The 25,680-nt window shown below is 48.0% G+C and overlaps 1 protein-coding gene across 3 annotated transcripts in view; it reads left to right on the forward strand.

Annotated features, from left to right (window-relative positions):
* The window catches only part of ZCCHC14 (zinc finger CCHC-type containing 14), a 46,751-nt gene that overhangs the window by 789 nt on the left and 20,282 nt on the right, over positions 1-25,680 (forward strand). For all 3 annotated transcript variants that reach the window (XM_081513354.1, XM_081513355.1, XM_081513356.1), the window contains exons 2-3: positions 16,300-16,423; positions 23,515-23,588. In XM_081513354.1, the coding sequence (XP_081369480.1) occupies positions 16,300-16,423; positions 23,515-23,588 (198 nt within the window). The remainder of the gene's footprint in view (positions 1-16,299; positions 16,424-23,514; positions 23,589-25,680) is intronic.

Consider the following 25,680-nt stretch of genomic DNA (forward strand, 5'->3'; position numbering starts at 1 on the left):
TCCTCTCCGCACTTCACTCGTGTCCCACGCCTCTCCACCCGGCACCTCCAACCCTACCCTCACCTCAACTCACCATCCCCACCTCGCACTCTGAACCTGCACCCTAGAACCCTGCCCGGCCCCGCACGCCCTTTGGGGGTCTGGGAGAGGGATCTCCGGGATTGGGAAGAGCGCCCTGAGCTGAGTTCGCGGCCGGCCAGGCCTTCGGTCCACGTCTTCCGCTGGAAGCGCGATAAGGCCTTTGTCCCCTTAATCAGGCTCTTGGGCGACAGATAACCGCTACACATTGTGTCCTCTTGGTTCTTCCAAATCTGGTGTTTATTATCGGAAGGTGATAGTGATCCCCGCTAGTGAGGTGGGAGGTGGAGATTAGAAGGTGTTGGAAGGGTAGAAGACGTTTGCGGGGTGCCTTGCGGGCCCGAGGCCTAGGTGCTGGTATCCCTGGGGCGGTGGGGCCCGAGTCGCCCCGAGGAGGTTAGGGTCGGCGTGGGCCGCAGGCCGCCGTGGGCACGTGTCCGTGTGTGCGTGTACGTGAGTGCACACGTGAGTGTGTGCATGTATGCGTGTGTATGGAGTGCATATGTGTATTTCTGAATGTGTTTCTATGTCTGTGTTCATATTGCGTGTAAGAGTTAGGCTGCCGTAACAGAAGGAAAAACAGGTTTGGAGCCTTGAACACCTGTGAAACAGTTACTTCTCGGTCACCCGCCTTTGTAGGAACCGATCCCAGACTGATGGGGAGCCGACTAGGACTAGTTAAAAGATCTGGTGTCTTCAAATTAAACAGGAAGGGCAGAGTGGTCATTCACTTAGAAATGTGAACTTTTGTCTAAATGTTTCAAAACTATGTAAACACAAAGTGTTTGGAGCTCAAACTTATTTTTAGCAGCCCCCTGGGACCCTGTGCTAGGATTGTGCTCCAAGCAAAAGGATTTATCTGTGACCATGTGTGGTTTGTGTTTTTGGATTAAAACTGACTTTCTTTGGGAAGTGTAAGATTGCAGTCACACCAGTAGTCTAAGTGCTTTTTGATCACGTCTGAGTGTCCTAAACTAAAACTTTGATTCTCTGGTTTGCTAGTGGTGGTTTTTAAGCTGTCTTTCACCGGTAAATTGTGGCTTTCAATGACTTCCTTTGAGACATGGTTGCGGTACCTACATAGGTTTTTAATCTGTCATATCTCTTTTGAGATACGTACCACCTCTGAGACTGTAGTCTCCTTTTTTAAGTGTGTGTTCAAATCCCACCCTAAAAATGTTCTTGCAGTTACAACGAAGGGAAAGCAGGGTCCTATGAAATGTGGTTGTCCCCAGGGAGCTCAGTAGGCTTTGGGGTGCTGCTGCTCATGGCGGTTCAGTCCCCAGTGGCCAGTTTCACCATTCAGTCCTCTGCTCCTATTCCTAAGCACTGCCGGTGTCCCTGGCTGTTAACACCATTCGTAGTCAGCTCTTGAAGGGGATTCTTTAGTGTGTACAGATGCATCACCTTATAAAAGCAGAAGATGGTGATGACTTTAACGGCGCAGTGAGCTAACGCTGGAAAAAAATGGGCAGTGAGCTAAAGCTAGAAAAAAATATCTTTGATAAGAGAGACTTTTTGTCAAACCAGAACTACCTCTTGGATGAGGTTCGGGGGCTGATTCCCCTCCCCAATCCCCCCTTTTCTCCCCTCTGCCGGTCTGGCATGAGCTTGGAATTGACCAGCTGTGTGACCTTGACCAGAATCCCCCTTTCCTGGTGTTTTGGAGTGGATGGCCTTGTGGGCTTGTTTGGGGGTTCCATGAGGTCCCCTGTGAAGTGCCCAGTAGATATGCTGTGAGCTTCCTTTGCTGCCTTGTCCTCTTTGGCTTTCTTTAGAGGAGCACTGATTTTTTTTTTTTTTTTAATGTTTTTGGCTGTTAGTGCAGGGCTTGCAAGATCTTATTTCCCCAACCAGGGATTGAACCCAGGCCGCTGGCCATGAGACTGCCCAGTCCTAACCACTGGACTGCCAGGGAATTCTCTAGGAGCGCTAACTTAAGTAAGGCATATTGTTAGGGAGTGAAATATTTATGTTTCAGAGTGTTAGTGCTTTCTAAGTTGATTTTTGAATACGTAGTTACTTGGAGTTGGCATTTTTCTTGTTCGTGTGTGGGAAATTGGAGAGATCTACCTGACCCTTAATAATGAGGGTATAGTGAGTAACTTTGGGGGCTCCTGCTTCCATGTTTCAGAAACAGTCATGGTGTCTAGTTTTACCTGGACAAGCGAAGCTCACTCACATTCATTTAACTTTCTGTTCCTTTGCTGATGTCAAGTGTATGCCTGACATTGATGCACAACTCACGTGAAATCTACCATGTAAGCCTTTTGCCTTCTTAGTATCTCTTAGGTCTAACATTTAGGGCAGTCCTGAAAAAGCAGCCTGGTTAAATCTCTGTTTGCATTTCTTTTGTAAGATGTTTTGTTTTGTTTTGAGCTCTCTGAGTTTAGAGACTTTGTCTTTTAGAGATAAAGATGTTGGTTGTTTTTTATTTTATCCTATTTAAAGAGAGACTTCTAGTAATTAAATTTTCTGATACAGTAGTTATTTCCAATTGCTTCTCCAAAGTCTCACTGTGTTATCTTAAAATTCTTCTTGCTCCAGGGACTTGCAGAAGAAGCTTAAAAGTGTGAAGAATGTAAGCTAGACATTTTATCTTTCAGAAAGGGAGGTGTTCATAGCAGAAAACCTGGAGGGAGAGTAGGGTGGCTTCATGGTGCTCAGTAGCTGATGGCACTATAGGTGTGTGGTGCAAACTGGGGATGGTAGCTGGTTTCCACTTAACACTGCTTCTGTCTTTCATTTTATTTAATTATAAAGTCATAGTTTTGGGAATTGTTTACATTTATCCTTTGCCATCTTTTTGCTGTATAAGTGATAAGGTGCTGTGGTTTGTGCTTATTTTTTTAAATAACAGCTTTATTGAGATTTAATTCCTATATTATGAAATTCACCCCTCGAAGGTGTGTGATTCAGTTTTTTTTATATATTCGTCGAGTTGTCTAACCATCACTGCTGTCTGATTCCAGAACATTTTCATCACCCCTAAAAGAAATCTGTGCCGATTTGTGTCACTTCCCATCCCCCCTCCCCTAGCCCTGAGAACTGCACTACGTTCTGTCTGTGAGTTTGCCTGTTGTGGACACTTCATGTCAACGGGGTTGCGGTGTGTGGTCTCTGTGGTTGACTGCCTTCCCTCAGTGCACTGCTCTTAAGGTTCATTCATGTTGTATGGGGCCTGTGTCAGCACGTCTCTCCTTTTAGGTTGAGTACTTTCCATTGTGTGGATGGATATACCCCTGTTTTGTTTGTCCATCCATCAGTTGGTGGACAGGTGGACTGTTTCCGGTGCTTGTTTCTAGACTTTTTTTCCTTCGTGGCTGGTAGACTCTTGTCTTAATCCCTAACACCTGGTCGTCCTTGGAGTGTCACCAACATCTGGCCGTCCCGAGGGACCTGACTCTCAAGACCAGAGTCCACCTGGTGGCTGGCTGCGCAGTGCCCTGCAGGTCTGACCCTGGGCTCCCAGAGGAGCTGCGCTGAAAGGTGGCAGAGGCTCTTGAAGCTGATGGTCAGGTCCAGGGGCGTGCTGTGAGCCCCTCCTGCCCTTGTGTCTGGAATCCTCGGGTCAGGAGCCTCACAGACCTATTATGAGAGGGTGCAGAAACTGTTTTTAAAGTGCTCAGTGCAGGAGTGTGGCAGGTGGTGCTGGTCTTCTGGCCGTGTGCCCTGGTCCAGCTCTGGAGCCCTCTGTTGTGGGATGAGCACCAGAGAGGCTGGAGATCCACACAGGTGCGGTGAACACACCTGCTAACAATCCCTTGCCCAAGGTGAGCAAGAGCTTACTTTGTCTCAATGATTTTCCAAGAGTTTTTGGAAATCATTGCAGTTCCGCAGGGGAGGCACCGGGTAGTTTGTCATGTGAGCCAGAAGTGGCTTCCTCTGGTTTCTCCTTTAACCCTAAACCCTGGCCTGTTGGAGCTGGAAGTTGTCTGAAACCACAAGAAGGGACTTTGCTTGGAGCTGCTGTGCTTCCTGCTCAGGTTAAAGGAAGCACTGTGTCTGCGAGGCCACTGTGGCTCTGTGGTCACGCTTGTTCCGGGCAGCCCACGTCCAAGGCCACCCGTCAGGGCCACTCCCAGCAAGTCTGACTTCCTTCCGTACACTGCAGGAGAGGGTGTCCTGAGATAGATTGATTGGATTTTTTTTTTTTTTTGGCCAGCTTTTGTAGATCCCAAAGACTGTCCTCTTTTTATAGTGAAGTACATGGTATAGGAATTGAGACATCCTGGGGTGCAGTTTTAACTGCTTTCTTGCTGCTGGTGTATTCATTGCAGATGAAAACCCCTCACCTCTTCTGTAGCTGTTGTCCTGCTGCTTTCCTGCTGTACAATGGCTCAGACTATGTGACACTTGAATTACTGTCCTTTGCCCTCAGGTTAAATTCAGGCCACTTACTTTGACATGAGCTAGTTTATATGTGTGTTCAACTCAACAAATGTTTGCGTTACTATTCTACATTTGTTCTGGGGTATAGTTGTGGAAGCTGAAAGTTTCCTATTCTGTTAGGACGTGATGAGGAATGGGGTGGCATCACTGATGCAAGTTAGAACTTAAGGGTAGATAAACATCAACATTAGCCTTGTTTCTGCAGTTTTTGAAGTTCATTATTTTTATTTAGGCTTTATTTTACCCATTTTCTCCTCAGTCCTGTAGACATTATTTCCCTTCTTTTGGGTGGAGGACATTTTGGATGAATGTATTTTCCCAACTAATTCATGTGTGCGTTTTACAGCTTCAGAGGAAGTGAGGAGAAGGGACCTGAACTGGTCCATTCTGTTTGTTGGTGGAATTGGTGACTGTTAATAAATCAAAAGAAAATTTTTATTACATCTAGGAAAAGCAGTTTCTACTTAAGTATCCTTTTTCCCTGCCTTCGATGGATTAAATTTTAGAAGAGATCCCTTGAATACCTTTTTTTTTTGAGAAACTCCCACTCAGAATACTACTTCTCTCTAGGTTAAGTAAGAACTGTTGCTGCAGGTTCACTATTATTGATAGTCTACAGATTATTGAGCGGTTTCTGATTTTTTACTTTTACCCTTGACATACATGGTTTAGAAATTAGTTTCCACAAGAGAGTTTCATCCAGTCTCCATAGCTGTTTTGAATGTGCCTCACTCTGTGTAGTAGCTGCTGTGTTTTACAGCTGCCCTGTAAGACCCAAACATTGTAGAAACACTTCTATCAAAGTCAAAAGCAGTTATCAAGAAGTAATAAAATATTTGATTAGTTCTGAGGCAGTTTGTTTTGTTCTGGGTCAGAAGGGCCGAAGTCATTTCGAGTGAAGAGAAGACAGAGTCAGGACAGACCCTCTTTCCGGTAATCGCCGCCCTGACGGCTCTCGCTGGTGCAGAATGTCGCGTGTAGGAGGCAAGGTTGGCGGCGGGACCAGCGGACTCGCCTGTGAGGGGTCAGGGCTTGGGGTGGATGGTGTGCAGGTTTGTAGAAAAATCACCAGCCCTCAAAATGTCTTCCCTGTCCCCGTCCTGTCCTTAATTGCTCCTTTCAGGGGCAGAGCTTTCCTTTCTGTCCCAGGAAGCCCCTCTGCCTCTGTCCTGGTCGTATCTTTCTGTTTCCTCAGGGACACTCTTGGGTCACGTGCTGCACTCTGCCACTTCCTGTCTTCCCCACCTCCCCACGCTAACCTTTGACCTCTGCTGTTTTCCCACTTGGCGCATCAGCACTTCGCTGGAGGCAGCAGAACCCTTCCTTGCACGTGAACCCTCGGCCACCCACGGTGGTCTCGCCAGGTCTTGCTTTCCCAGGGGTGCGCATTTTTAACAGTCTGGTGTGAAGTCTTCTAAGGGTCTAATGCCTATCTAAATATATACTTAGGTATTCTTTGAAAACATCGTGTATACATAATTCAGTACAAATGGATCTCCCATCTATACCGTTATTCATGAGTGTGACTGAGCACGCGCACACACGTGCACACATACCCCCAGTGCTATAGGACAGAGCAGCCTCCTTGGAATCAGTACTGCTGCTCTGGGCCTGATTGTCAGCTATTCCTCAGCCTCCTGTAACCTGGCTTCTGCCCCCAGCCTCTTCAACGAAAACAGTTTTAATTAAAAAGTACTCAGTAATCTTTTAAATTAAAAATATTTTAATAATGAGAGGTAAAAATAAATTGAAAAGCTACAAAAGAATATTCAGTGAACCATCCCCTTCTCCTCATTTCTCTGTCCCCCATGCACTTGGAGAAGGATACACAGGACATTTCAAGCTTCTGTTCCCTTACCTACCTGGGTGTAGATACATTTTATTTCACATTTTTAAAACAGGTTTATTTTTACCCAGGAGCCCATGCAGTTCTGTTCCCCTCTTTGTTTCTTGTAGAACCTTCCAGAAAAATTCTGTATTTCCAGATAGATGACTGGTGCCTTACCACCTGCACAGGTCTGTCCGTCGCTTGTGCCTGGTGGCGTCTCTCTTGATGAGCGTTGTGTCGCCTGCAGAGCTGCTGCCCTGTGTCTCTGTTGATGGGCTCTGTTCCCATCTCACTACTACAGACCACGCTGTCTCTTCCCTATCGTGTGCGCGCCACCTGTGTGTGGCGGACAGCGTGTGTGGCCTTTTATGTGTTGTAAGCATGTCTGCAGAGGAGAAGCCAGGATGTGGGGTTGGCTGTGGGTCACATGGTCTGTGCTCCTGTGAATACTGGGGTGTTGCCGAGTGAGTTTGTGGGATCCCCACAGAATGTGAGGAGGTAAGGAATACTGCTCAGTGTGGGGGCACGCATTCAACTGATCCATTTTATTTATTTTTGTTGAGCTCTCTGTATCCTTTGCCCCCTCTCTGTTGGGTTATTGATCTTGTCTTTATTCTTCTTTAGGAGCTCTGTAAGTTTCAAGGAAATTGTCCTTTCATCTTGAGTTTCAGGAATTTGTTTTCCAGGTTTGGGGGTTTTTTTCCAAAAAACTCTGCCATGCAGTTTGGGTTTTTCTTTTTAATGTTGTCTTTGTCAGTCTCGTCTGGCTTCGGGGGTTGTGTCATAATTAGAAACGCAGTGTACATTGTGCATTGTGTACATTACTATACATGTGCATAGATTGTGCTGATATAAACGTAATGCATTGTACACAACAACCATTCCCTGGTGTGCTTATATAGAACTTGTGTGGTTTCTCATTTTGCATTTAACCAATCCATCTGGAATTTATTTGGTCTAAGGTACAAAGCTAGTTTTATGTTTTCCAGATGACAGCCTAGCTGTCCCAGTGCCATCTGTTGAATAATGCACCCTCCCTCTCAGATTTGAAATGTGGCGTATTTCCGTGTATATTTCAATTCACTTCTGGACTGTCTGTAGGGTCTCACTGATGTCTCTATCGTGATGACCTGTGATTTGCCAGATTCATCCCTTATCTTTCTCATCTCTCATTTGTTCTGTGGGCTCTCTGCGCTGTGAAATTCTCTGGGGGATGTGGTGTTTAGTTTTGTTTTTTTAAACAACTGTGGCTGCCGAGAGGCTCAGTTAAAGGCTCTGGGCAGGGCTCGGTTGGAGCTGCCTGGGAGCCCCGCCCCCCCTTATTCTCTGACAAACCGCACCCCCCCAACTTCCTCCACTTGTATGAGCATTTGTTTCTGTTTCTCCTGCTTTTCTGCCCTTTTGATGATGGTATTCCTCAGACTTCTCTCCTCTTCTCTCTCTCGTTACTTGATAATTTGTGACATTTCAGCTGTGGTCTGCCCTCTCTCTTAGTCCCCCAACTCTCTAACCAGCTGACTGAGCTGTGGTCGGATGTTCCAGAGAGCTCTGGTGTCCAGAGACGAGGTCCTGTCTTCTGTCTCTGACCGCTGAGCCCGTCCTGACCTGCCGGCCAGGATCCCACGCTGTTGGCAAGTCTGCATGCCTTCTCATCTCCAGAGTCATTGATCTCCACCGACACTGCCGGGATGGCCGGGTTGTGTTCTTGTCTCTCTGTCCCTCGCTCCCCCCTGCCCCCCACCTCTCCCTGACACGATGGCATGATGGTTACATTGGCGGGACGCTTCTTTGTAAGTGGATTTGGGTGATTTATGAGGGAGTCAGGGCACAGACCACCGTAGTCTTCTGGGAACAAGCACAGCCCTCGCCACGGGCAGCTCCACTTCATCCCAAGTCAGGAAGCGAGCGAGTGACAGCCTCCTTTTAGAATTAACTGCTGTCCTTAAGTCCACAAGAGACAAGTTTATAGCTTCTCTCCCTTGTTTTGTGATTAAATTTAAAACAGAAACTTTGGTGCCTTATCTGTTTTTAGAAATAACAGTGACATGTTCGGGTGCTGCCCTTAAGCGGGCTCTGGTCTAGGATCCCCGACCCGGGTCTAGTGTGTGATGGTGCCCCGCCGCCTCCCGGCCCACTCTTAGCCGCTGACCGCTGCCCCCGGGTGTCGCAGCAGTGGTCCCGGGAAGAGGCCCGTGGGGCTGGTGGGCTCTGGAGTGAGTTCCTCGTATGGTGCGTTGCGTCCCAGCGCTGCGATCTGCTCTTGGCCTGGCTGTGTGTCTCCGGCTCTGTCTGTGCTCAGTTCCTCGTGTTCATGTGCCCCTTTCCCCCGAGCCCCTCCCAGATGCTCTTCTCTCAGAGGAGGCACCTGGCCCCACTTTTTGGCTCACACAATCTATAAGGAAGCCTTCTTGGGCTCCTTCTGTTCTAGCCCTTACCATACTGGGTTGTAATAGGTTTCTTCACATTTTCATTCCCAAACTTTGATTATTGGAGGCAGAGACTGTGTCGTCGTCTTTCAGTCCCAGAGGCTGGTGGTCCCTGCCTCCTGGTAGGGGGGCTGTGTCCTGAGCAGTGGAGGGACGTGCCAGGTGTTTCCGAAAGGCCTCCCGAGTGAAAACATTGTCTCTCTCAATGCTTTTCTTTCCCGTGGGCCTATGAGTAACATCCAACGGCTGTTTCTCTTATGTACTATATAGATGCAGAGTCTAGTGAATTTTAACTTCTGAATCCTGCTTTTTTATTTTTCAAAAGCTGGTGTGCAAAAGCTTCTGTTGGGAGAGACTCTCTGAACTTGATGGTTTGGCTTTATGTATGCCATGACAAAACCAAGCTTATGGACAAGTACACAGAGAGGGGGCAGAGTGTGTATTCTTCCAGTGTTCTGATGGACTTGTCACCTGTAGAACTATGCACGTGGGTCAGGTTGTCTCAGAGAGGAGTCTGTAGCTCTGAAAGTAAGACTGTTTGATTGTATTCCTTTAATATTTGCAAAGTTGTAAATTGTGGTAAGCCTAGATATTTGAGTGTGCTGTAGAATGGCAGTAAACCAAACGACTCTCACCATACTAGCTGTTAGTTTATAGTTCTGTTGTACTTTAAGCATTGACGTTGAATTCATTATGAGAAAGGAGCATTGTAGCATCTTTTATGATTATTTAGGACTTCTACATAAGAACCTCAACAGAATTACTAGAAAGAAATTGTATCCTCAGTTTTCTTACTGATTCACAGTGAATCTAATTAAAACATGTATTATGTAGGAACTACTTCTAGAAGTATTATAGTCTAGACTAGAAAAAAATTAACTGAAAAGGAAAGAGAATTAATTTGTGGGGAAGAAAAACAGCCCCTCCTCCCATCACATTTGGGCATTTTAATAAAAATTAAAAGCTTGGGAATAATGGTAACAACCTATAGCTATAACAGAGTTAATTAAGTGAACGAGATACTTTGATGTGGGTTGTTGGGGCCATGTGGGAAAATGTGTGGTGAAAATAACCTACAGCGGATGCCCCATCTGTGTCTTGGGCTGTGACCCCACCAGACACAGCCCTCCCTGGGCCCCTGCTTCCCCGGGGAGGACCGCGCTTCTCCTATCACCAGCTTCCCGACCTCTGTTCCGGCGTGCTCACTTCGCAGGTGGGAATTTTCTGAAAAGGCTTGTTTGTGTGGGTCTTTTCCTTGACTAGTTACGAAGCTCAAGGGCCATGTGCTGTTAATACTTGTATTGGGGAGGCTGGGTCACCAATCGCAGTGATTTTTCTCCTTTCAGAATAGGTGTCTGCTCGCAGGGCTCCTACCGAGACACATCCCTGGGGCCTGCTTCACTGATGCTTCTGAACCTTTGATACGTCCTCACGTCCTCTTTTCCAGCTGGGGGTCCGGCTCATCCCCAGCGTCTGTGGGCACCTGTTCTGCCCATCGCGGATGCCCCAGTGTTCTGGGCTGATTCTGTGTTGTGGCTTGTGCCCCCGGGCATCCTGCAGCACCCCTGGGAACGGGCGCTGCTCTGCGAGGTTCGTGTCAGGTGCTGGAGTGTTATGTCGAGGGCCAAGTGGGCATTAGAGCCCAGTTCACTTATTATGACTAAACACTGAGCCAGGTTCTCAAAGAATACCCCAATATTGATGCATCCTTCTGGCCAGGATGTGTGCAATACCAGTGTCGTGCATACTATGCCCTTCTCTTCGGAAGTGCTGAGGGTGAAAATAGCCTGCGGCGGATACCCCATCTGTGTCTTTGGCTGTGACGTTCTGGAAAGAAACTACTGGAATAGACCTTGCATGCCGGGCATGGACCTTGCATGCCGAGGGAAGCAGCTTCCACCAGGACACCGGTCACGTGACTTAAGTTTTTCCTGAAGGGGCAGGGCTATCTTCCTGAATGTATTTTACATTTCAAACAGAGTCGCTTTCAGAGTTTATAGAGATGGGAGTTTGTTCCCACCTGGCTGTGCCTTTTGAACTTGTGCATTTAATAACATTTCTGTGTGACTCCTTGCATCACTGTGTTCCTCACCACTAACATTGTGCCTTTCTCTCTAAACCACTGTTTGGAATATTCCCCAGCCCCACTTTAAGTTTCCTGCCTGTTACCTGCTCAGTTCCAGGAGAATACACCTGAGCTGTTAGGTCGTTTAAAATAAAGCTCTGAGTGAGAGCTGGTAGTGCGCTGTTCACACGAAGCCTTGCCTGCTCTGCACCTCGGCCATGTCGCCAGCCTGGACCGTGGTGGCTTCCTGCGAGGTGACCGGCTCCGGGCGCTCCCCCACTTCCCTCCCCTACCGCCAGACTCTGGTTTAATCGCAGGCTGTGAGGTGGCCTGGAGCCGAAGTTCTGAGCTTCCTGGGGCACACAGTGGGGCTAGGCACGCCTTGGGGCTGTACCTCCCAGGGCTGCTTGTGAAGAACCTGGCTCTAGAGTTGCTTTGCTAGAACTCATCTAGTTATGTACTTGGTACCTCGTGCTGAGATTTTTGAGCAGTAATCATTTTTTTCTCCCATCTTTTCTCTTTAATGAGCAGAGCTCTAGGGTAAGGAATATTAAAAGGAATGTTTTTATGTGGAAAATGGTTTTTGGTTAGCTCTGGCTTTTACTTGTCCTAAGTCAGCAAATAGCTTTCACTATTAAACTATCTATTTTCTTGTTCTGGTTTTTTAGAGACACGTAATCACTGCTTTAGTAAAACGCTTACAAATCACTTTTCGTTCTGATTTTATGTGTTTTTTCCCATTGACTTACAAGTATCAACATTCAGCACGTTGTTCTTCCCACTATAGAGGCGGCACTTGGAGAACAAGTTGGAAATCAGGGGACTCTGTTGGTAGATGCTGGAGTTGAGGGTCCATTCCTGCTCCTGGAAGCCTCTCCCACAGGTGTTTGCTTGGCTGGCTCCTCTCCTGCCAGGCTTCAGCTCCATTGGCCTGCCCCCAATGGCGAGGTTTCTTGTCGGGGCTTCTCAGCACCTCTGACAGCTCCGTGACAGCTCTGGCTGGCCAGGAGACAGGGCAGCCGCCAGGATGAGCAGCTGCCGTTTTTTAGAAGTTGCTTCTGTTTGACCTTTTCATGTTGTTTGCATCTTGTAGGAAGGTGCTTTGATTTACACTTGGTCTCTTTAACTTTTTTCCTAATAGTGATTAAGTAAAAATAAAAATAAATGAGGTCGCTCAGTCGAGTCTGACTCTTTGCGATCCCATGGACTGTAGCCTACCAGGCTCCTCCGTCCATGGGATTTTCCAGGCAAGAGTACTGGAGTGGTTTGCCATTTCCTTCTCCAGGGGATCTTCCCAATCAGGGATCGAACCTAGGTCTCCCGCATTGTAGGCAGATGTTTTACTGTCTGAGCCACTATTCCTTTCTAAAAAATTGGAAAACAAAAAAATATATTTTAATCACTCATAAGAAATGCTATTAAAATTATGGCATATTTTCTTCTTTTTCCAATGCTTATAATGTATATGTCTATACAATTTATATGTTACAAATTCACATACCTAAATGTGAGTGTTCCCCATGCCTTTCATTTTCTGAAGTTGTTTTTTTTAAAGGCTGCATGATATTCAATCATATGGAGGTACATTTACGTATTTAAATATTAATCTTGTTGGATATTTATTTCTTTTTTTCTGTTTTTGGCCACACTGAATGGCTTGTGGGGTCTCAGTTCCCTGACCAGAGATCAAAGCTGTGCCCTCAGTGGTGAAAGCTCGGAGTCCCAACCACTAGACCACTAGGGACTTGCCTGTTTTTGTTCTTTTGAAGCTTAGACAAACCTTCTTGCACACAAACCCTTTTATCACTGGTTATCTTCTTAGGAAAGATTCCTTCCAGCGCATGAGTGGGTCCAGGGGTCTAGAGGCAGTGAAGTTTGTTACAGACACACAGCTGCAGCCATTTGCACTTGCTGGCTGGGGACGAGGTTGCTCCCCTGTGACATCACGAGCACTGACTCATGGGGCATTTGTCTGCCTGTGGTCCAGATAATCAGGTCACCGTCCACACTGTTGCAAGGTGGCGCTCGCTTGTCATGGAAGAGTCGCTTGTGGGTGGAGTGTCTATTTAGAGGAGAAGGCAGCCCCCAGGTTCCCTAGATGGGGTTGCAGAATCCGAGGGCCTGCCTGGACTGCGTCCCTGGGTGAAGTCAGTGGTGCAGCTTTGCGTGCTCCGCTCCTGGTGCGGCCTGTGGGGTCGGGTGGCCGCCCAGGGGAGCTTCACTGTGGGACCCTGTGGGTGTGCGTCCCCTCCAGGTGTCCCTGTTACGCCGTGTGTCTGCACGTGCCCTGGTTGTCTCAGCAACTGCCATTTCACTGAGTTCTTACTGTCTTTCCAGCACGCTACTTCAAATGCTTTCCATTTAATTCTCACAAAAACCCTGCGAGGTAGGTGCAGGGAGGAAGCTGAACGTGTGCCAGATGAGGTCTTGGCCTCGGTGGCTCGGTCGGCAGGGCCACAGCTGCAGAGCCCGAGCTGTGTATGAGATGGGGTATGAGGGGGGCCTGTATATGAGGGGGTCCTGGCCGAGGCCACAGCCAGGACAGAGGCCTCCGGTATATCCTGATCATCTTCCTGCCCCGGAGGCCCAGTGGACAGAGTGGAGGACCGTGGGAGATGTTGGGGCCATGTTAGGAGCCAGACCCCGTGGGTTGTAGGAGGGGCTGCTGGGAAGATGGAAAAGGAGCTGACTGGCCCAGAGGGCGTCAGTTGGCGGGCACTGGCAGGAAGCGAGACTGTGAGCCTAATGGAAAACATCCGTCAGGGCTGCGCTGGGCTGGCGGCTGGAGCGCCGGCTTCCAGAGCTCAGCTTCCCAGAGCCTCCCGGCAGCAGCAGATGCGACCCCGGCACTGAGCAGGGCTCCGTTCTGAGTCTGTCAGGCTGCTGACGGCTCTGCTTGTGAGAGTGAGTCAGACAGCGCTCGGCTGAGCTGCGTGGGTCACATGGGGCAAATTAGCTTCACCAAAAATAACCCCAAAAACAGCATTTCTGGGAAGCACAAGTGAAGACAGCTTTCAATGTAAACAAAGGACCAGAGAGAAGATAGAGGCTGGGTTGAAAGAAGTGAACGTTTGGAAAACTAGGAAGAAATGCTTTAAAAGTGCCAAGGAAAACAAATTTTTTTTTTTTCTTGTTTTGGTTTTAGTTTTCTTTCCTGTATTTATGTAGGATGCAGTGCATCCATCCTGCTGGGTAAGTCCAGGGTTCCACGTGCAGTCAGGGCTAAGAACCCGAGTCATTTCCGTGCCCCTGCCCCAGGCTTTACTGGCTGAGTTCTCCGCCTCAGTGTTTACCAGAGGGGCTGAGGGCACTGCGGTCCATTTTTGAAGCCCCCTCCCAAAAGGCTGTGAGTCTGGAGGGTGACTTCCACTCTGGCCGGTTGGGCTGTTGGAGGCTGGACAGGGGTATGTGTGTCTGCTCCACGCGGAGAGGTTCCTCATGGGCCAGCAGGGCCTGCGCTTCCGTTAGCTGTTGCCGAGACTCTCGGTCTCCCTCTCCTTAGGACCAGGACTTAGAATTACCTGCCAGGGCAGCTGAGAGAACATGGGGGTTCCTGGGGGTCAGGCCAGATGTGGGGAGTCGGCTGACATTGTGTTTAGGGTATTGTTGGAAATGTCAGCCTCCCGAGTTGTTCCCTCAAGTCGTATTTACTGTTTGGTATTTAAAATCTTGCTCTTTGAGTAACTTTGTTGTGGCTCAGTCGCTAAATCATGTCTGACTCCTTGCGACCCCATGGACTGCAGCACGCCAGACTCCACTATCCCCTGGAGTTTGCCCAAATTCATATCCATTGTGTTGTGCCTGTCAGTGCTTTTATCTTATTTAATAAAGGAGAAGTTCATTTCTGGAATATTCTGATCATTGGATGATAAAAGAAAACTTTGCTCCACCTAAAGGAAATAATGCAAACTAAACTACAAATATAAGTAATTGAAAAATGTAACTGTCTTACAGCGTTTTGGTAAATGTTATCAAATGAAGGGACTTTTTGGAGGAGTGCTGGAGAAGGGGAGGTTTCTTCCTTGAGTTCCATAAACTTGCAGATTAGCCAGACCTGCTGAGTTACCGAGCTTGTGTGGGTCCTTGCATGCGGGGAGGGGACACCTGCACAGCTGGGGCCTTCCTGGGCCGGAGGCTGGGAGGCTGGCTGGCCGCTGGGAGCAGGCGGGGTCGTGCCCGCCGCTGCCTCCCTGAGCTCTGGGGGGGCTGGGTGTCCTGCCTCCCGAGGTGGCTGGTGCGTTCTGCCCACTTCCACCTGCCCCAGTCCCTCCACCTCTGCCTGGTGCCCCGGCCAGGCCTGCACACAGCAGGGTCTGCGCTGGCGCCCACCCGCTAGCCAGGTAACAAGGTGAACTGAGGACAGCGGCGGCCAGAGAGCTTCCTGTGTGTGTCTCACACCCACCGCGGGTCAGGGTTGGGACCAGAAGTCATGCCCCTTTTTCCCCAAACCTTCTCTTTGGCTGTGTGTGTAGCACCGTGTTTCTCCATCTTTTAAAACTTGCTGCTTTTGGTAAATTTAAAATCATAACTTTTCTGTACTGTCCTTTTAAATTGTGAGTAGGAAGACATTAAAGCATTGGTCCTTTTTATTCCTCTGAATCCTAAAAGTAATAAGTACATTTGGCTATAAAAATTTTCAAATACGGGTCGTCATTAGGAGAAAAAAGTAAAGGTGCTGCCCCTCCCCCACCTGCTCCCAAGGACCCCCCCCCCCCTCCCCTCCCTCCTGAGGTCCTTGTAGAGGCCCACGTAGCCTTTGGGGGTCCTGGCTGTCTGTAAACCTAAGACGAGGGAGCGGGGACGGGGCAGCCCTCCAGGCTCCTGTTAGGAACTTGGTGTAGGCTGAACCCCCATGGCCAGCATAGAGTGGGGGCTGCGGGCGGCGGTCCTTTTTTTCCTGGGTCTCTATCAGTAGCTGTTCAAGGTGCTTTCAGTGTTTCACTATTACAGGGAGCATGTCCCCCCTCCCCTTACCGACACATATTGTTCTCACGTGTGAGTACTTTGTATGACAACTACCCAGAGATGGGAGTGTAACGTATTTCTAGAACATGCTTTTTAAAAATGCACCCCCAAATAGATCCAGGTCTGTCCTGTTCTCTCCTGTTTTAATTAGAGCATTTATTATTTTTTCAAGATTTATAGGACAGTGTTAAGTCCTGCTTTGTAATTAATAGGAAACTGTGATTTGAAGAACTAAAAAATCAAGTTTTGCCTCAGATAGGATTTGTGACGGCTTAGTTAACAGTTTCTGCCCAGTGAGTGAACCGCTGGCACAAGACATGAGTCCCCATGTTTGCTCAAACTGGGATGGCTTTACATTTCAGTGGTGAGTGGTGAACTGCTGAAAGTTTTGTCTTCCCCTGGAAGTGCTCACACTAGCGATGGCTGTTTTACAGAAAAATTGGAAGCTACAGTAAACATAAGTGACTTTCAAATAAAAATGAAAATTGTTACACATGAACTAAATTTAGGAAGAAAATAAGATGATGGCGACTTTGTCCCCACAGGTCACGCCCAGGACGGAGCCCCCCGTCAGCAGCGTGGGCAACAGCCTGGAGAACGCCCTGCACACATCCACACATTCCACTGAGGGGTCGCTGCCCAAGAGGCCCGGAGGGAAACTGTCCAGAGGTGAGCCGCTGGGCCGCAGGGAGGACGGGGTGTGGGGAGGAGCTGAGGGTCATGGCGTTTGGCTGGATGGTTCCAGATGGTTTGAAAACGCCAATCTTAGTAGGATATATTATTTTTTCTGAATTCCACAAGTTATACACGGATGTGTCTCTACTGTAGAAATCTCACATCTTGATGTTAGTTAAGGGGAAATCAGTGACCGTTGTTGTGCCTTGCCCCACCCCGCCAAGGCTCCTGAATTGAGAGCAGTGCTTTGTGCAGTGATGGACTGTTGTCTCCGCACTGACGTGGTCACCACCAGCCCCACGCGGGGCCCACGGGACTGAGGTCCTGAACTTGTAGTCTTATTTCATCGCGTTGCAGCCGCACTAGCTTAGCGTGGACAAGGCAGCTCTCCCTCCCACGGGAGCAGGCCAGTCTCTCTGGTTCTCGGCCATCTGGCTTCATGCGGCCACAGTGGACAGCGTCAGGCCCGTGGCCCCCTGGCCAGTGGTGTGGGCCCTTGGGGGGCTCACAGGGACAGGATGGGGCACAGCCTGCAGGGCCTGCTGCTGCTCTCATCTCCTGGTTTGGAGCTGGGCAAGGATGCCGGCGTTGCCGAGTCCTCCTACCTGTGGCTGCGGGCCTGGACGGCTGTCCTCCTCACAGTCCTAGGAGCAGCAGTCAGCTCGTTTCCTGGATTCTGCTGGAGGCTCAGTCTTCCTGAAGACAGCAGGGCCTCTGTTCCCAGGTGGGTAGTTGTCACTCACTGAGCAGAGGGTCTTCCTTCGGCGTGTTGTTAAGCAGGAGGTGCCTCCCGGTGGGTTTTGCTTCCTCTGTCCCCAGCCCGTCCAGGTGGAGCCTGTATCTTGTACTCTCGCAGTCCTAAAGGGGGAAGGCCTCTTCTTCACCATCATGCTTTTCTCCTGTCAGCACAATTATCAAGACCCCTCTTTCCCATGTTTTAATGTAATTGCTGGTTGAACAGCAGTGTCTGTCTCTTGCCGGGATGCCTGGTGCAAGAAGGAAGGACTGTGGTAGGACCGGACCTGTCTGCTCTCAGACTTCATGACCCTTAGAAGATGCAGTAAGCCAGACCTTGCTGATTATCCGCAGTGGTCTCCATTCAGTGGTCACAGGTAACCATAGTTCCTCCACCCTGAAATTGACCAGCAGGTAAATTGTTCATGCTTTCCCTAGTACCCTGTTACTACTCTTCGGAAAGTTTGAAGCCACTCTCAGTGTTACTAGTTCTCTTGTTGCCTTTTCTGTACCCCATTTCAGTTTTGGATTTTCTCTGCTTTTTAAAAGCCTTCAGAGACACAGTTTAACTTATCAAGAGGTCAGACTTGTGTTTCTTCAGATTACAGCTCCGGGGACAGCAGTAAGGACAGTCTGAAACCCAGACTAGTCTTAGCAGGTGGTCCTAGCTTGTTACATACATTAACCCACCCGATCTTCCTTAGACCCTGTGGGACTCAGGTATAATAACCTGGTTCATTCTAACCGCAATCCCCATTTCAGACAGGAGAACTGAGTTGTGGTTAAGCAGCGTTCCTGAGATAAGCTGGGATTCCAGCCCTGAGATCCCAACACTTGGTTAAACAGAAGAGACTAGAAAAGGAAAGCCACGCACGCATTAGGCGGAAGCCTTACCTTTTTCTCTGTACTGTTGACTGAAGGTTTCAGGTACAGACTTCCTCGGGAAGCCGCCTGGCAGTTCATGGGAGCCCGCCAGGTGATGCCGCAGCCCCATGGAACAAGCCAGTGCTCGTTCTGTTCAGGGATTAAATAATGGTGCCCAAGGTCACGCAGCTGGGGTGTCGCAGTTCACACAGCTGGAGACTACGGAGTCCCTGGTCTCCCCCTGCCCTGATGCGTGGGTCCTGGGCCAGCTCACCTGCCCCGGCCTCCTGTCCCCCGTCTCTGCCACCATGTTAACTTCCCCCCAACTCAGGTGCTGTCACCCCTGGGCCTTGACTCTGTGTGGCTCTGCTCAGCGGGCCCTTCCCTTCCCTTTTAAAGTCCCGCCCCACAGTGCTGCTGTGGACTGAGTCATTCTTCCACCAGTCATGGCTACTGCGGGGCCTCATGAGCATGAAGGCTGAACAAACGCTTGCCTTAACACACGTAACGTACATAAATAAGTGAATTCCTCAGGTGCCTAAGTTCAAGTGCCATATCGCTAACCATCCAAATAGAATGTGCATTCATTTCCTATTTTTGCTACTTCAGACATATCTTTTATCAGCTTTATGTTTTCTGGATCATGTTCAGCTTTTGTTTCTATCTTTCTGGAGAACTAACAAATCAGATTAATGCAAGGGAGCTAGATGATAAAAAAATCAAAGAAAAATAAATTTTTAGAGTTCTTAAATTCATATAACATGACCTAAAAAGATGTAGAAAAGAGGATCAGTTTCATCAGCATAGTAGTGAATGTTCAAATTTTAACAACAGTTAAACAGTGTTTTAAAAAATTATTCCCATTAACACAGACAACTGAATGCTAAATGAAAGTGAGAAAGTAAATTGATATTTAGGAACATTATTCAGCTGAGACTTTTAAGAATACAGCTTTTAAATTCTTAGATGAAAATTAGATTTCAGTAATAAAACTGTAAAGCTGGAGGCAGCTTCAATATTATTCTGGTTCAGTTTCTTTAAGTATGAGGACACTGAGTTCTGTTGTATGGAGCTTGAGAGAAGGTATTGTGTTAGAAAATGATTATTTTTCATCTTTTCCCTCACTCATCAATAAAACGCTTTTTACTATGCTTTCTTTTAGCTTTGGTTTAGTTTTGGGTTTGGCATAAAATTGGTTTCTTGTTATTGACTGTACCGAATTAAGCTATTTAATAAAGATTCATTGAAATCAAGTAAAACACATAATTAGCAGAAAACTGATGACAACTTGGTTTTTTCCAGAAGTCTTTAGGGTAGAAAGGGAAGTGTTTTAGAGGAGAGCCTCCTTCTTGAGACATATTAAAGCCATTATCTCGGGGTGTCCTGTTCTCTCATGTGACGTGGCCCTCAGCTCCTGGGGATCACGTGACAGCACTTGGCAGCGAAGGTGGCCCTTAGGCTGTGGTGGTTTTAACAGGCACTCCCAGGCTGGAGTCGGGAGTGTGTTCCTGGACCGGGCGGTGTGGCTGCTGGAGGGGCTCTGTGACCTCGCCGGGCCCCGCTTGGGCCTTCCAGGGCGCCTGCCTGGGCTCTCACCACGGTGTGTTTTACGGTCTTATCCACGCAGCTCGGCCTCCCTCCTTTTTTGGTGACAGTAGTACTCTGGTTTTTTAATTAGGCATGGATCCAATTATAAAAATGGGAGTTCAGTGCAATTACACATCTTATTGAAGGCTATGTGCTCTGACTTGTAAGATTTGAGGAGAACTGCTGGTGTACAACTTGAATAAGAAAAGAAGAAAATTTGAACCCAGGAAGTGTTGAAAGGAAACAGCACACTGTCATGCGCTGTTTCTCCACGTGGGAGCAGGCTGGCAGCCTCAAGCCCGGAGTCCCACTGCGTGCCCCGCCCAAACCCCTTCACAGTCTGGGCCCCAGGGAGGCGCTCTCGTCCTGGTGCTCTTCCCGCCCGGCCCTGGGGGTCTAGGGGGTCTTCCCAGTCGGCGCTAATCCTGTCTTGGGCTGTGTTCTCTTCCTCAGGTGATGGTTTGGTATCCAGCCCCTCAAACTGATGCAAGTTTTTTGCTTACATGTTTCAGAAAGGAGTGGGGCTTCTTGTGTGACATGACCCAGTCTGCAGGCTTACAAGGGTGGCAGGAGGGAAGGGGGGCCTTGTCTACCAGTGGGCTTTCAGTGGGCCATCAGCAAACATGTGTGCACACAGGTAAACACTCTAAAACCATGAAACCTCACTGCAGAGATGTGGCAGGAAAACTACCTATAACTCTACCACCAGGCACAGTTAACCCTGTCATTTTTGATCATTTATTTTCAGTCTCTCTTTCTTTTACATTTTAAACAGCTATAATCATGTTACACATGCACTTGATAATATTTCAGCTAACAGGATAAGCACTTGTTCATGTTTTTATTGTTATAAACGTGGTCTTTAATAGTTCTGGAGTTGAGAGTGTCTTACACATCTTTGAAGCCCAGCTGAACAACCCCCAGCCCGGCCCTCGTGTGGGCCACCGTCGCCGCCCTCACCTGCTGCAGAGAATCCACCTGACCCCACCCCCCGCCTCCCCAGTGAGCCATCCTCCCGCCCTCAGAGCCCTGTGTGGCCACAGGTATCCCTTCCAGGGCGGGCAGCACCAAGAGAAGACAGCAGGTCTTGTCCGTGTGTTTGGTCCAGAGCCGTCCTGGTGGAACCAGGGCTTGTGATGCAGACACGGAGCACAGCGTCTGGTGGGCTGGGGGCTCCAAAGAGGTCTTGCTAACATCTCAGACCTCTGGTCCAAAATGCCTCTTTGATTTGAAAACAGCTGAGTAACATTCATCTGCTTTTCACATTTTCCTGTCCAGATATGAGTCATTTCCCGCCTTCAGTCCAGTTAGGGTTTTTTCTTTCTGCTTTTTTTCATAAATCCTAATATTCAGCCCTGGAACTTGTAGGTACACGTTGGTGTTCTGTGGCCCAGGAAAACTCCAAATAGGTTTTTCTGTGTTCGTTGACTTTGTATATTCTATTGTCTAAAGAAGTGAAGGGTCTGGATTAGAGTGAGGTCATTGTGGATAAGTTTTTAAAAATAGTGATTGGGAGAATGTAAGAGCTGTTTATTTGCTGACAGTCTGCCTGGGGAAGTCAGACAGGAACAGTGGGTAGTTTCACTGAGCAAGGTCGGGCAGTGCACAACTGCTAAACGTAGTGTTTTCTTTGTTTTGCCAGAAAGGAAACAAATGTTCTTGGTTTTTTTAAAGAGTAATTCCTTCCTGTGAAATGCTATTTTAAGTTTAAAATACTCTAACCCAAATGGCTTCTAGTGTCTCCCACGATCCGTATCAACCCTGATACAACTTTATAAATTTGTAGAGGCTCAAAAATTCAGGCAGCGGTTTGTGAAGGCAAGGAGTCTGGTCAGTGCCGGCTGCCTTGTGCCCAGCCCTGGAGTATGGCCCAGCACACAGTAGGTGCTTCATAAGACGAGTTGGTGAATGAACAAGTTGTTGGTTTAGGGCAGGGATTGGCATGTTGTTTTCTGCGAAGATCCAGATGGTTGGTGTTTCTGGATTGGGGAGGAGGTGTGTGGAGTCTGGCCCCACAGCTGGGCTCTGCTGTCGGCAGGTGGAGAGCACCTTTGGCGGTGCATCAGCCCACAGTGTGGCTCTGCACCCTGGAGACGGTCACACCGACAGGCCGAGGGCTGCCTGCGGCCCACCCGCCCCTGACTTTATAGCGCCATCCAGTAGAACTCCCTGTGACGACCAGGGTTCTGGGTCTGCTCAGCTACTGGCCATGCATGGCTGCCGAGTGCTTAAAATGTGGTTAGTGCAACTGACTGGAGAAGGAAATGGTAACCCACTCCAGTATTCTTGCCTGGAGAATCCCAGGGACGGCGGAGCCTGGTGGGCTGCCGTCTATGGGGTCACACAGAGTCGGACACAACTGAAGCGACTTAGCAGCAGCAGCAGCAGTGCAACTGAGGAATGAGATTTTTAATTTTATTCAATTGTAATTAATACCAGTGTAAGTGGTCCCATGGGGTCAGTGGCTGCGGTAGTGGAAGTACAGGGTTAGAACCTTCCCGAAGCCTCGTGCCCAGAGTTGCTCATTGTTCTCTGGGTGCTTAGACATTATGGGAGGAGAGAGTTCTGTGGCCAAAAAAAAAAAAAAAATTGGGGGAAATGTGGTTAATGAAAGTAGATTTATTTGTCACAGGACTTCTCAGAGTCTTTAATATGATCACGTACATGGGCAGTCTACGAAAAGGAGTTTCCTAGATTTTCCCTCCAAACTTTTGACTACGAAGCTTTCTGGGGGTTGGCTCTGAATGTCTTACAGAGTGGTGTTTGCTGGAGAAAACTCAGGATGTGTGGCTGACCAGGAGATCAGGCATCTGCAAAAAGTGTAACATGATAGTTTTGTGAGTTACATTGAGTGTGTCAGGTTAGACAGATGTTGAGGATCTGCAGACATGCCCATAGTACACAGCCAAGCGACCTCCAGGAATACAGGTGAAAAATCAGGAAGGTGTTTATGCTGTTCATGCAGGGAAGCCTCCCTCATTTGCTGGGGTCTTTCCGTAAGAGCTGGATTATCTGACTGCTGTGCCTGCCAGAAGTTCATAAGCTTGAAGAAGCAAGCAGTTAAATGAGTATTTGAGATGCATTCGTGTTTGAATCAGAAACAGGACATACATACCTGAGTGTGATTTGGGGGTTTGGGAACTAGATCATGTTTATTAAGTGCTGTTTTATTTTCAAAAATATTTGTGCTTGAATATTTGCACCTTACAAACTTAATTTGCATCTTAAAACTTACGTGCTTACAAGCTTAATTGCAGAATTTTTTTTCTGAGGAGAGAAGAAAAAGCACTGATGCGAGTGAAAGGGGAGGCATGAGGAGGTGATCGCTTTGGGGCTGTCTAACGTGACTGTCTTCTCCTGTCCTGTCCACTCTTGCAGCTATGGCCCCTGCTCTGTAGGGGCGGTGCTAGGGGTCCGCAGTGCCCGCTCTACAACCGCAGTCCTCGTGCCTGCAGCCTGGCCCTGTCCCAGAAGGAGACAGAAGACGCCGATGAAGGCTCTGGGCAGCTGCGTCTCTAAACAACCAGAGTGGGAGACGTTGAGGTTTAGTCTTTTAGGAATGAGAACAGAGCATAACTAACCTTCAGTTACAGTTATCATCCGTGCCCTCGAGCAGGCAAATAAACATATGTTCTTTTCAAGCACTGATCCCTTTCTTTGATTTGTTTTTATATTTTCCCTTTATTTTCTGTCTCACGATCAACTTTGCCCTCATTCTGAGCTCAGCCTCCAGCCTCCCTTGTTCCTGACAAGCTCCCTACAGAGGAGACGGGCGCTGGGAGCTTTCCTGTGAAAGCCACTAACATATCAATTGATGCAAACTAATCATGTATACTTCAAGCTTTTATTTCATTTTTATAATTCTGTTTGTTGTTTCTTTGTTTTGTTTACCTTTACAGTGAGTGTTGAAAAGATAGACCTGAAGGGATTATCACACAAAAAAAACGAAAGAAATGTTGAATGTTCCTTTGAGGTAAGATACTAAGTTTTTTTTTTCCCCTTTTCTCCTCTAAGAGATAGGAAGGGAATATTTACCATGAAGCAATACTTTTATTTATCTAAATAAAAGATGGGTCTTTTTGCAAAGCTCTGTGCCAGTGCTGTGGGAGATAGAAGTGGGAGCTGGGCCCTGCGGGCAGCTGGTCCCCAAGATGAGCTTGTTGGGGCTGCTTGCTCTCCATCGAGGGGGAGGGTCTGGGCTCGGGTGCAGCCTGGAGCGCACAGTCCAGTTGTATCCCTGTTAGCTGTGTGACCAAGGACAGTGCTGAACCTGTCTGTGTCCCAGCACCTCCATTCACTCAGAGGCTGGAGTCTGGGGGAGTCAGTGGCTGCAGAGATGAGCCGTGTTCCTCTGCACCTCTTGGATGACAGAAACTCCTCGGTGGGTTTGAGGGGAACGCGCTCTGGACTGACACGCTCGGCTCCTGGTAGTTGGTCACCTAATTTGGCTACAGTGGAGAACTGTGAAAATTGAGGCATACTATTTATCAGGCCCTTTGAACCCCCCTCACAGCCAGTCTGCTCAAACTGGGGTTGGATTCAGCCCCCATCCTCAACCTCCCTGTAAAGCAGTGAGCTTGGGCAGGGTGGACACTCGGCCTCTCCCTAGACGAGGGGCTTGTGATCAGGATGGGGGCAGCAGGCTGGCAGACAGGGACACCCCGAATCTTCTGGAGGCCCAGCAGACAATTCCAGGAGGCTCCTTGGAGGCCTGTCTCAGCTCTGAGCTTACTGTCCTGTTTGGTTATTGATGAGTTTAGGAAGTTTCTACCCAGATGGGTAAGCTGAATGAAGTGTTTTAGTGTTTAAAGAAAAGCTTTGGTTATCTGAAAGCTTACTTCTCCTGATGAGATAACTGATAAGCACACTCTTGTGTTTAGGACAGTGATAACCCTTCACCAGCCAACAGTTCAGCTAGTTTTTTTTGAGGGGGTGGGGGGAGGTTACTAACCTGATGTGCCCTCGGCGATTTACTGCCCAAACTGCATTTGTTGGAAGGTAATTTGAGATACTAAGGAAAGATAAAATGAACATTTAAAAACACAACTCTCTTCTTATTTATGAAGCATGCTGCTCATTTGTGCAGCTTCAACCGTGTGCATGCTCTGTGCAGTGAGTTGCTCTCTCCTGCTTGTGACTAAGTTAAGTGGCTGCCTGTGGGATGTGAATGTGTAACATGCATGAGCTTTGGTTTGGGCATCCCATCATGCTAGAAAGATGAGGCGCCTTATAGTTGCCTAGCTTCCAGGGTTTAACCACAGTCTCTAGCTGGCTGTGGTGAGAGCTACAGTTCTGTAAAGAGGAAGGACGTGGACCCTGTTAAAACATCTCTGCACATACCTATAAACTTCCAAGCTCTCTGTCATCTCACACAACCATCTGCAAAATTAAGTCCCAGGAGCATTTTTCTGTTCTAGAAATCAACAAGATGATGCTAAAATTTGCATGGAGAGAATTTCCTGGTAGTCCAATGGTTAGGACTTGGTACTTTCACTGCCATGGCCTGTGCTCAATCCCTGGTTGAGCTAAGATATTGCATGCTGTGTGGTGCAGCCTACATAAATAAGTGAATGAATAATAAATAGCATGTATATGGAAAAAGGAGAAAAGGAAAGATATACTCATTTGAATGCAGAGTTCCAAAGAATAGCAAGGAGAGATAAGAAAGCCTTCCTCGGCGATCAGTGCAAAGAAATAGAGGAAAACAATAGAATGGGAAAGACTAGAGATCTCTTCAAGAAAATTAGAGATACCAACAGAACATTTCATGCAAAGATGGGCTCGATAAAGGACAGAAATGGTACGGACCTAACAGAAGAAGATAGTAAGAAGAGGTGGCAAGAATACACAGAAGAACTGTACAAAAAAGATCTTCACAACCCAGATAATCATGATGGTGTGATCACTCACACTCACCTAGAGCCAGACATCCTGAAATGGGAAGTCAAGTGGACCTTAGGAAGCATCACTACAAACAAAGCTAGTGGAGGTGATGGAATTCCAGTTGAGCTATTTCAAATCCTAAAAGATGATGCTGTGAAAGTGCTGCACTCAATATGCCAGCA

The sequence above is a fragment of the Giraffa tippelskirchi genome, chromosome 7 (genome assembly GCF_054371585.1).
Source record: "Giraffa tippelskirchi isolate mGirTip1 chromosome 7, T2T-mGirTip1v1.2.pri, whole genome shotgun sequence".
Taxonomy (NCBI): Eukaryota; Metazoa; Chordata; class Mammalia; order Artiodactyla; family Giraffidae; genus Giraffa; species Giraffa tippelskirchi.